This window comes from Sus scrofa, chromosome 18 (genome assembly GCF_054392235.1).
Source record: "Sus scrofa isolate SSC_HxYL_T2T_F1_AM1 chromosome 18, Sscrofa_HxYL_maternal_Yorkshire_Landrace_v2.0, whole genome shotgun sequence".
Classification (NCBI taxonomy): Eukaryota; Metazoa; Chordata; class Mammalia; order Artiodactyla; family Suidae; genus Sus; species Sus scrofa.
Genome location: NC_139400.1, coordinates 19,524,718 through 19,536,003, shown reverse-complemented (window position 1 = coordinate 19,536,003; position 11,286 = coordinate 19,524,718). Strand labels below are relative to the sequence as shown.

Genomic DNA, 11,286 nt, shown 5'->3' with positions numbered 1-11,286 from the left:
TATTACAAACTGGCCTCTAAAAGTGATCTAAACATTTTACCACCAACAATAAAGATAGTCTGATTTCTCCACATCCTTACCAACACTCGGTGATATCAATTCTTTCAGTTTTGTCAATATACTGGACCAAAAAAAAAAGTCTGATTTTAATATGCATTTCCAGAATACTAGTACTTTGAGCATCTTTTCATATGCTTATTGGCATATTTCATATGCTTTTTATCTGAACTGCTTTTGATCTTTTTTTCCCCTGTTGTAATAGTTTGTCATTTTTTTTTTTTTTTAACTGTGTGACCAAAACAAGCTTAAATTCAAAAGCTAGTAGGTCCGTCAAGATCTTTTTCCTGTCGTATAAAATGGCCCAGGAGATAACTGGAAAATGAGCAGGGATACAAAGAGAAATCAACCCACTACATTTCTATGGTGACACCCACTCCACCTCCCTGACAACGATGCCCCCCTTCCCAGCGAGTCCCAGCTGCTCAGTTTGAGTGGGTCGAGGATCACAGCCGCATACCGCACTGCTCTGCTGCAGCCGCCCAACAAACTGGGGCTAGAGGCTGTGCCCTCTTTATCTGTATTGCTCTCACTATAGGTTCTGTATGCACGCCCCATCTCTACAGCACAGCACCATCATACCTCAAGTGTCGGCAGAGAGCCATTTCTCGCACGTCAGTCTCCAAAATTTCTAAACCCTTCAAGCTATTTTAGAAAGATATCTTTCTCTTTTTTTTGGTCTTTTTGCTATTTCTTGGGCCACTCCCGCGGCATATGGAGGTTCCCAGGCTAGGGGTCCAATCGGAGCTGTAGCCACCGGCCTACGCCAGAGCCACAGCAACACGGGATCCGAGACGCGTCTGCAACCTACACCACAGCTCACGGCAACGCCGGATCGTTAACCCACTGAGCAAGCGCAGGGACCGAACCCGCAACCTCATGGTTCCTAGTCGGATTCGTTAACCACTGCGCCACGACGGGAACTCCTTCTCTGATTTTAAAAAATAGAACAGGAGTTTTTATCATGGCACAGCTGAGACAAATCCAACTAGGAACCATGAGGTTGTGGGTTCTATCCCTAGCCTTGCTCAGTGGGTTAAGGATCCGGCATTGCTGTGAGCTGTGGTGTAGTCTGCAGATGCAACCCATGTTCAAAATGAAGCATCAGGAGTTTCCAGCGTGGCACAGCAGAAACAGATCTGACTAGGAACCATGACGTTGAGGGTTCGATCCCTGGCCTCGCTCAGTGGGTTAAGGATCCGGTGTTGCTGTGAGCTGTTGTGTAGGTCGCAAACATGGCTTGGATCTAGCGTTGCTGTGGCTCTGGCGGAGGCCAGTGGCTACAGCTCCGATTAGACCCCTAGCCTGGGAACCGCTATAGGCCGCAGGTGCAGCCCTTAAAAAAGAAAAAGACAAAAAAAAAAAATGAAGCATCAGTTGTTTTATTAAAATCATTCTTATATAATGTAGAATCTATCCAAATGATCCAAATCAAAGACCCAACTTTATAGCCCACTCTCCTAAGGCCTGCACTCTGTCTTGCTGCAAATACCTCTTTCAAGGTCTAGATCCTTTGAACCCCGACATCCTCTCCATCCCTTCTCCCACTATGTCGACCTGGACCACCCTCATTTGTGGCCGAGACTCTTGAGAAAACCTCCTAACTTCTCTCTACCTGCAGCCCTGGTCCTGCCCATCCTTTCGTCACATGGCAGCCAGAGACCTGTCATTTCCTTCCTAAAGCCATTGGTGGTCTGCAGTTGGTCTCAGGATAAAATTCATCCCTTTAGCATGGCTTTTGAGGTCCTTTAAGACCTGACCCCAACCTACAGCTCCAGCTTCATCTTCCATCACTCCCACTGCCCCTTCAACGAGCCGAGCCGTGCTGTGCTGTCCACAGCCTTCCCGGCCACGCCTGTCAATCTCGTGTCGTCATAAATACTCTTCTCTCAACTTCTTTTCCCTCGCTAGTTTTGGTTTCTCCTAGAGATCACACTTAGACTTCACAATGTGACGATCTTCTTTCTTTCTTTCTTTCTTTTTTTTGTTTTTTTGTTTTTTTGGTTTTTTGCTATTTCTTGGGCCGCTCCCACGGCACATGGAGGTTCCCAGGCTAGGGGTCGAATCGGAGCTGTAGCCACCGGCCTACGCCAGAGCCACAGCAACGCGGGATCCGAGCCGCGTCTGCAACCTACACCACAGCTCATGGCAACGCCGGATCCTTAACCCACTGAGCAAGGGCAGGGACCGAACCCGCAACCTCATGGTTCCTAGTCGGATTCATTAACCACTGCGCCACGACGGGAACTCCCTTTCTTTCTTTTTTTTTCTGCTTTTTAGGGCTGTTCCCAGGCTAGGGGTCGAATCAGAGCTATAGCTGCCAGCCTACACCACAGCCACAGCAACACGGGATCCCAGCTGCGTCTGTGACATACACCACAGCTCACGGCAATGCCGGATCCTTAACCCACTGAGCGAGGCCAGGCATCAAACCTGTATCCTCATGGTTCCTAGCTGGATCCGTTTCCACTGCACCACTACAGGAACGCCCTGATTTTTTTTTTTTTAATTTTTTTTATCCCCGACCCACTGAGCAAGGCCAGGGATCAAACCTGCATCCTCATGAATACTAGTCGGATTCATTTCTTGCTGCACTACGATGGAAACACCTGTGCTGATTTTCTAGAGTCTACTTTGATTCATCTTTTCATTCATTCAATATAATCGATGTTGAGTGATAATACTATCAAAAATAATGTGCTTTTTTTGTCCTCAGTTCTTTATACACAACCATCCTTCTTTTAGCCGGATGCATTCTCTACCTCAAAGAGAAGCAGAATCTTGGAAGGAATATTTAAGGAGAGAGAAAGACCCATGGTCCACTTTCAATGTCCAAACTAGGATCTAGACATACATTGCAAAAAATGTCCAACTTCAACTAGAAAGAACTCCAAGACCCAGAGTCTGATTTTTCCAGTTTCACTTCACTAGACACCTTCTCTAGGTGGAGAGTCAAAAGGGGCCAACTTGGCTCTGACTAGTCTTTCAGGGACCCTGGCTCTGGGCCCAGAGGGTGGTAGGTGGCTTGGAAGTAGGAGCTGACAGAGGCAGGTCGAGGAGCAGAGTTAAACACGTGCCCACTCCCTGGGCAGAACACCAACACTCCAGCGCCCCGGAGATGCTTGTCTACACAAACACTCGGATAATCTTCAAATAACGTTTTTGTTCCTTTCCAACCATTTAGCATCTTGGGGTACCTGGTGGCAGATTCTTGAGATCTAATAGGTGCTGTGACACTTGTAACTCCCTGAATCCTAAATGCGTTTCCTGACCTTGGACGTGGCCCATGTAGCTTCTTGAAGCCAGTTTGTACCAGGACAGGGGCTTCCTTGCTTAGCTGCCCCCGCCCCACACAAGTGCTTGTTTTTCTATTTTCACTTCGCTTCTGCTTTCTATCCAAATCTGAGTTTTACAATCTCCTCTGCTGTTAAGGCGGGTGGCTTTAAGTGAACTGCTGCATTTCTTCCTCTTGGTCCAGACTCATCAGCAGTTCTGGGTCAACTTCGAAGTCCCAAGAACCCGCTTCTATGCCTGGTTTCCACCTCCAGTTTATCAAGATGTAACCCAGAGCCCTGCAGCCCTTCCAGCATGTCCTATCCCCACTTACACAGTCATGTACTAAATCACACAGGTCACAGCCTAACCAGAGTGGTTTCACATGTGCTGCGGGGGTGGGGGTGGGGGGCTTTGCTTTCTCGCGAGAACGGCCCTCTCTTTGCGACCTACCACGTGGCCTCTTTCAGAATAACTGCCTGATTACGGGCCCAGTGATTCATACCGGTCTATCTAGCCTGTATGAACAGCATCACGGGGGACGATGGGACTGGAAAGCTGACATTAAAAATAAATGCAAAGCAAAAAAAACCTCCTAATTCTATGAAATAGGAGACAGACCAAGGGGCAGGACCCTCCCTGAGCTTCCCAAGGGAGGGTGACATGGGAAACAATGCCTTGAGAAATGCCCTGCCCATCCACGAGAAACGCAGGCTACAGCCTTGCCCTTTCTTCCAAGCTGCACAAGGGTGTTTTCTTGGCCGTCAACAACTTTCCCCTTTTACCAAGTTCAAGGAAAAACGCTAGCAAGTGAGGAACACTGCCAAACCATCAAAATCTATTTCTGAGGGTTTCAGTACCCTTTTTTATAAAAGAGAAGAAACAGACTCAGCATTCTTGTATGTCACTATCAGAGCCAGTTATGGCCCCAACTTTGGAAGGTCAGGCAGTTATCCTGCAAGTACTTATTATAATTTCCTTTTTTTTTTTCCTTTGGCCGCACCTGTGTCATGTGGAAGTTCCTGGGGCAGAGATGAATCCGAGCCACAGCTGCGACCTATGCTGCATCTGCAGCAATGCTGGATCCTTAACCCACCGCTCCATGATGGGAACTCCAGTATTTCCATTTTCTAGATAAATATTTGTTTAACTTCTGACATAAGACAGACTCATGAAAAACTGATGGGTTTAAATGTCACACATGTCATGGAGCTCTCATTGTGGCTCAGCAGTAACAAACCCGACTCATAGCCATGAGGATGCAGGCTCGATCCCTGGCCGCGCTCAGTGGGTTAAGGATCTGGCATTGCCGTGAGCTGTGCTGTAGGTTGCAGATGCCTCTTGAGTCTGGCATTGCTGTGGCTGTGGTGTAGGCCAGCAGCTGCAGCTCTGATTCAACCCCTGGCCTGGGAGCTTCCATATGCCGCAGGTTCGGCCCTAAAAAAACAACAACAAAAAGTCACACGTTATGCTTCATTCAGGATGGTTACTCCGCTTTCTTCCAGCATTTCTAGGTTAAGTGAGAGTGATGCATTTAAATTTAATGAACATATGAAATGCTGTGCTCCCAGCTTAAAGCCCTTTATTAAGGAGTTCCCGTTGTGGTGCAGTGGTTAACGAATCCAACTGGGAACCATAAGGATACGGGTTCGATCCCTGGTCTCGCTCAGTGGGTTAAGGATCCGGCGTTGCCGTGAGCTGTGGTGTAGGTCACAGATGCAGCTCCGATCCCGTGTTGCTGTGGCCGTGGTGCAGGCCGGCGGCTACAGCTCCAATTCCACCCCTAGCCTGGGAACCTCCATATGCCATGGGTGTGGCCCTGAAAAGACAAAAAAAAAAAACCCCTTTATTAGCTTCCCATGCCCTGAGGGTCAAGTCTAAACTCTTTGTTGTGTGGCCAAGTCTTAGACTAATGGTGCCTGACTCTCTGAGGTGGGATGAACCCCTACTTTCCCTTAGGAACGCCTTTCCGGCCAACGTGGGTGTCCAGAGGGCCTGTTCTTTTCATCTACAGCAGCAGATTGCACATCTGCAATCATTAAATTATGTGAAATAACAGGGGAGGGGCACGTCGAACTTGTTCACCACTGTGTCCCCAGCATCGAGAACACAGAAGGCACTCAGAAATATCTGTTTGGAGTTTCCAAGGTGGCACAGTGGGTTAAGGATCTGGCCTTGCCACTGCTATGGCTCAGGCCCCCGCTGTGGCTCGGGGCCCTGCTGGGCTCAGGTGCCTGATGTGGTGCTGGTCCCAGAACTTCCGCATGCTGTAAGCACGGCCCAAAAAAATAATTGTCATCTGTTCACTGACCGACTGCTATCTTGCTGGTTCACTGACTGGTATCTTGCCCGCTAGGGATGTGTTTGAATTTAATCTTAGTTATAGGAGCTGAGTCCCCTTTGAAGCCATGATAAACTCTTATCTGTTCCCTTAAGATAAGTGATTCTCTGAGTTTTAATGTTTTGTGGGTTTTTTTGGTTGGACGTTTTTGTTTATGTTTCTGAACTGCATAAAGAGGTTTAGGAACAAAAGACAAAAAAAAAAAAAAAGAAGTTTAGGAACAGAAGTTCCCATCGTGGCGCAGCGGAAACGAATTCGACTAGAAGCCATGAGGACACGGGCTCGATCCCTGGCCTTGCTCAGCGGGGTAAGGATCTGGCATTGCTGTGAGCTGTGGTTTAAGTCGCAGACACGACTCAGATCCCGCTATGCTGTGGCTGTGGTATAGGCCGGCGGCTACAGCTCTGATTCAATCCCTAGCCTGGGAACCACCATAGGGCATGTGTGTGGCCCTAAAAATACAAAAAAAAAAAAGCTGAAAAGATTTTGTGTGTGGACAGACCTGCCAATTCAGTCCCCAAGTGACCAGTGTGGCCTGAGAAGGGGAGAGGCCTTGCCTCCCATCAGTGTCGAGAGCAGAGGCGGGCAGGGGTCAGGGAGAGCCGTGACCAGAACGGAGCAGCACTGGCGGACGACAGAGGGAGGGCTCTGCAAGCACGAACGAGGGGCTCTGGCTCCCCTCCTTCCAAAACACAGACGACAGTAGGGGGCCAGGGCGAAAGCAGAGCAATCAAGTCTCGCGTCAACTCCCACTCTAATGTGGACGTTTCAGGTTAACACGAGCTTATGTTCTATGACTCTGAAGGCCTGGATGCGCTGATTCATACCCAGTAATGACATACAGCTCATAACAGGACATGGGTAGAGCCCGCGTTATGATTCCACCAGTTCAGCTTCTCTAGTCCATACAAACCTTTTCCATATTTGGTGTCATGCGTTCCATCTGAGTCAAAGTTATTCGCACAGATAGACTCCACGTCGGCGCGTCTCTTTACACAAAAGAGGATTCTTTCAACTTTCACCTCGTGCTTCTTCCTAACACAGGAATCGTGAGACTTAACACTGAGAACATCCATCATCCATTCCGGTTAATAATATTAATCCCAACTAATGTCTCATCGTCTTAAACTTGGATTCCACTAGCTTTCGGGATGGACCCAACATTAAAGCAACAGTGTAAATATACATACATTTATGAAAACGTGAAAATAACAGACACGTGCGTAAGCTAAAGCTGAAGGAGAAGCTCGAGTTGGCACAATGAAAACGCCAGAGATGGAAGAGACTGCGGACTCCTACAACAAACCCGTGACCACATCAACCCGAAAAGACAGCTCTTCACTAACCGCTTCCAACGTTATGGACAGAAACCCGACGAGGCAGCCACCCACCTTTCAAAAGCGTTCAAGAGCTTCGTGTTCTGGATCTTCTTTATCTTGTCGATCTTGAAGTTTTTCATGGACGCTTTAAAGCGCCCACTTACTTCGACATATTCCGGAGTGTAGTTATGGATCTCAAGCAACTAAAACATGATACATATTTTAAAAAAATAAACAAAAATACACACATGTGAAACGGGAAGCACGTAAGGCATGATAGGTCCATATGTGTGGCCACCGACGCCATGGAGCATCCCTGCCGGGCAGAGGACAGCCAGTGGGATAAGCTGGCTTAGGGTTTCCCCACCTGGCAGGTCACTCCAATACCAAACTAAATGGCACTGGGCCTGACTTAAGGCTAAGAAAGCATCATGGCTGAAGGCAAAGGGAGTGTCCCCCTCCCCTGGTGTATGACTTAGTCCAGTGACCTGGTGGGTTCTTGCCTAAAGCCGATGTAAGGGCAGAGGCATGGGAGGTACCCACGGAGCCCAAGCAGAGCCCTGCACACAAAGCTGGACTGTGATGGGGGGGCCAAAGGATCGCCCCAACCCGGTGAGGCGATGTCGGAAGGCACGCTTCGCCTGCCCTCGGACGCCAGGTAGTGGACACGTCACTTTTCCTGAGTTCTCATCCTTAAATGAGAACTAGTATTTATTTTACAAGGTCGTCCTGAGGATTAGTCCAAAGGAGACTGTGTGTGCCTGGACCGTGGAACAGTGAGGTGCCCCGTGGAGGAGCTGTTCTCTGGGAAAGTGATACTGGACACCATATAGACGTCGGCCTTTGCATCCCGATGCAAGAGTTTTGCAGAAGCCATTCATTCACATATACACATGGAGTTCCCATCATGGCTCAGCAGTAATGAACCCGACTAATTTCCATGAGGACATGGGTTCGATCCCTGGCCTCGATCCTGGGTTAAGGATCTGGTGCTGCCATGAGCTGTGGTGTAGGTCGCACACGCGGCTCAGATCCTGCGTTGCTGGGGCTGTGGTGTAGGCTGGCAGCTATAGCTCTGATTCGATCCCTAGCCTGGGAACCTCCATATGCTGTGGGTACAGCCCTAAAAAGCAAAAAAAAAAAAAACCCAAACACATACGTATTGCAAAGTACTTTGTCCCACCTTTAAACAATTCACCCCCTAAAAAGTAAACACCCAGTACCTTGTAGCCATTCGAGGCTGAGAAGTGTGTGTCCCACTGAGGAAGGAATGTCGGGGCTGGAGGCTCTAATTGTGGCTGCACCTGGGGAGGGCTGCAAACAACAGTGAGAAATTCACTCGGCTCTCTGTTTCACGTGCCCAAGTCACTTTCTGTGCTTAATTTCAAGGAAGACAAGGTTCCTCAGATACTTTCTCTTTGTATTTCCTTTTTTTTTTTTTCCTTTCTTATTACAGCCACATCTACAGCATATGGACGTTCTCCAGCCAGGGACTGAATCAGAGCTGCAGCTGAAGCCTACGTCACAACCACAGCAACAATGGATCCAAGCCACATCTGAGACCTATGCTGCAGCTTACATCAACCCCGGATCCTCAACCCACTGAGCCACGCCAGGGATCGAACCCACATCCTCACAGAGACAACACTGGGTCCATGACCCACAGAGCATCAACAGGAACTCCTCTCTGTATTTTGTTTTTTTCTTTTTGGCCGTACACACAGCATGAGGAAGTTCCATGGCCAGGGACTGAACCCAAGCCACAGCAGTGACAATGCCAGGTCCATAACCCACTGAGCCACCAGGGAACTCCTTCTCTTCATATTTTCTTTGCACAACATCCCCTGCATATTCCTGGTACAGACATACCAGTACTCATGCTTTTTTAAAAAGTGGCAAATACTCATGATTTCATAAATAATTATTTCCCATTGATTTAAAATATAAAAAACTTGATCCTTTTTTACTTCTTAACCTTCAAAGGTCCTAATGTGTTAGCTTTAAGTAAATTTGTCTTACAGCTTCTTTGTCAAGTGATAAACATTTAAGTACTTTGGGGGTATAGGGGAAAGAATCCTGCCTTTCTTGTACGAACTGTATTTCAGGGTAACCATGCAAGTGGGGGTTCTCTGCAATGAGCCCCCCCAACTAACACATACATAGGGGTTTATTGTATACTTTTCTCTAAGTTTGAAAATTTCCATAATGAGAAAATTTAAATTTTAAAAATACTTCAAGGGAGTTCCCTTTGTGGCTCAGTGGTAATGAACCCAGCTAGTATCCATGAGCTGTGGTGTAGGTAACAGACATGGCTCAGATCCCACGTTGCTGTGGCTGTGGTGCAGGCCACCAGCTACAGCTCTGATTTGACCCCTACCCTGGGAACATCCATATGTCAGGAGTGTGGCCCTAAAAAGACCGAAAAAAAAAAGAGAATCTGAGCCCAGGGTAAGAGCTTCACCCAAAGTCCCTGTGAGTTTGAGGGAAAGACAGATTTCCTGCTCTAGAATTCTTCCGGTCACGCTGGGCTGCTTAACAAGTACCTTACTCAGAATTAAAGCAAAAGGAAACAGCAACTAGGAGAGGCGGTACATTTCAGAGAACAGCGTCTGGATTCGTGAGGGACTGGTTGAAATCAGTGCATGAGCATCTCAGACATGTGGCAGCAAGCAGTGCCTCCCATCACCTACCCCATTCCCCGTTTCATCTGCTCCACATCCCAGTGGGACACAAAGGTCGGCCTTCTGACGACATCCTTTTGCACCTTGGAAGCTACGTTTGTCTGAATCATTCCTTTAGACAGAAAAAAAGAAAACACAGATCAAGAGTTAATCCTAGAAAATGATTTTTTTTTTTGTCTTTTTGTCTTTTAGGGCCACATTGGTGGCATATAGAGGTTCCCAGGCTAGGGATCCAATAGGAGCTGCAGCCACCAGCCTACGCCAGAGCCACAGCAATGTGGGATCCAAGCCACGCCTTAGACCTACACTACAGCTCATGGCGACACTGGATCCTTAACCCACTGAGCGAGGCCAGGGATTGAACCTGCATCCTCATGGATGCTAGTGGGGTTCGTTAACCACTGAGCCATGACGGGAACTCCTAGAAAATGATTTGTTGTTATTTTTCAGAGGCTAGCAACCCAGCAAATATTCATGACTCAACCTTACATGAAGGAGCTGAGAAAATCCTTTTGGATGGAAATTGCTCATGATAAAAATGTGTATCCTTCACTGCCCTTATTATAAGACCCAAGAAACAAAGAGGCAAATGAACAGTCTATCATTAATCTCATCTTTATTTCTTCCCCCCTTTTCTTTTCTTTTCCTCTTTTTCAGGCTGGGCCTGTGGCATAGGGAAGATTCCTGGGCTAGGGGTCAAATCAGAGCTGCAGCTGCCGATCTACATCACGGCCACGGCCACACCAGATCCTTAATCCACTGAGCAAAGCCAGGGATCGAACCTGCATCCTCATGGATACTGGTGGGGTTCGTAACCTGCTGAGCCACAACAGCAACTCCTACTCTTTAAACCAAAGTCAGGTGGTAAAGACGAGAGCCAGGGCAACCAGATAACAAGACATCACCCGTGAAAACTGTCCTCTACCAGGCATCAGTGATCATGGGTTAGAACGAGGTAGCTATATCCTGAAGTTTTTTCCTACCTCGAATGTGACGTATCATTTTCAATTCATGCATGCTGTACTCCTAGGTCTAAGCTTTTGCCAGCATGAGTCCTTTAAAAAGTAAATTACTGGGAGTTCCTGTCGTGGCTCAGTGGTAACGAACCAGACTAGTATCCACAAGGATGCGGGTTCAATAACTGGTTCAGTCAATGGGTTAAGGATCTGGAGTCGCCGTGAGCTGTGGTGTAGGTCGCAGGCTCAGATCCTGTGTTGCTGTGGCTGTGGTGTAGGCTGGCAGCTGTAGCTCTGATTCGACTCCTAGCCTGGGAACTTCCACATGCCGCAGGTGCTGCCTTAAAAAACAATAGGAAAAAAAAAAGTATATTATCCTATATGGCTAGTGAAAAGGCAGAAGGTAACCAGATCTTTCTAGGGGGCTCAAATAAACATGGCAGAAGGCAAGGTCTTTAGGAAAGGTGATGGATCAAACATTGACCTAGATGATGAAACCTAAAAGGAACAGCAAGGTTCTAACATTTCGAAGGCACCTACAGGCCCAAGGACTCTAATGCAGTCATTGGCACCTGAAAATTCTGCCTCCACCTGAGAAGCAACCCGCCTGGAATCAGAGATTTTTTTTTTTTTTTTTGCAGTGGGTGGTGGGCGGGGTG

General features: G+C 47.7%; 1 protein-coding gene across 7 annotated transcripts in view; it reads right to left on the bottom strand.

Annotated features, from left to right (window-relative positions):
* ZC3HAV1 (zinc finger CCCH-type containing, antiviral 1) overlaps positions 1-11,286 on the bottom strand; it is a 56,516-nt gene that overhangs the window by 5,253 nt on the left and 39,977 nt on the right. For 5 of the 7 annotated variants that reach the window (XR_014833121.1, XR_014833123.1, XR_014833122.1 and 2 more), the window contains 4 exon segments: positions 9,681-9,783; positions 8,214-8,304; positions 7,063-7,193; positions 6,585-6,706 (listed from right to left, as the gene is read on the bottom strand). Coding sequence is in view for 2 of the 7 variants with exons in the window: in NM_001177489.1 (NP_001170960.1) it covers positions 6,585-6,706; positions 7,063-7,193; positions 8,214-8,304; positions 9,681-9,783 (447 nt within the window). In the remaining 5 variants the exon portion in view is untranslated. 7 annotated transcript variants of the gene reach the window in all.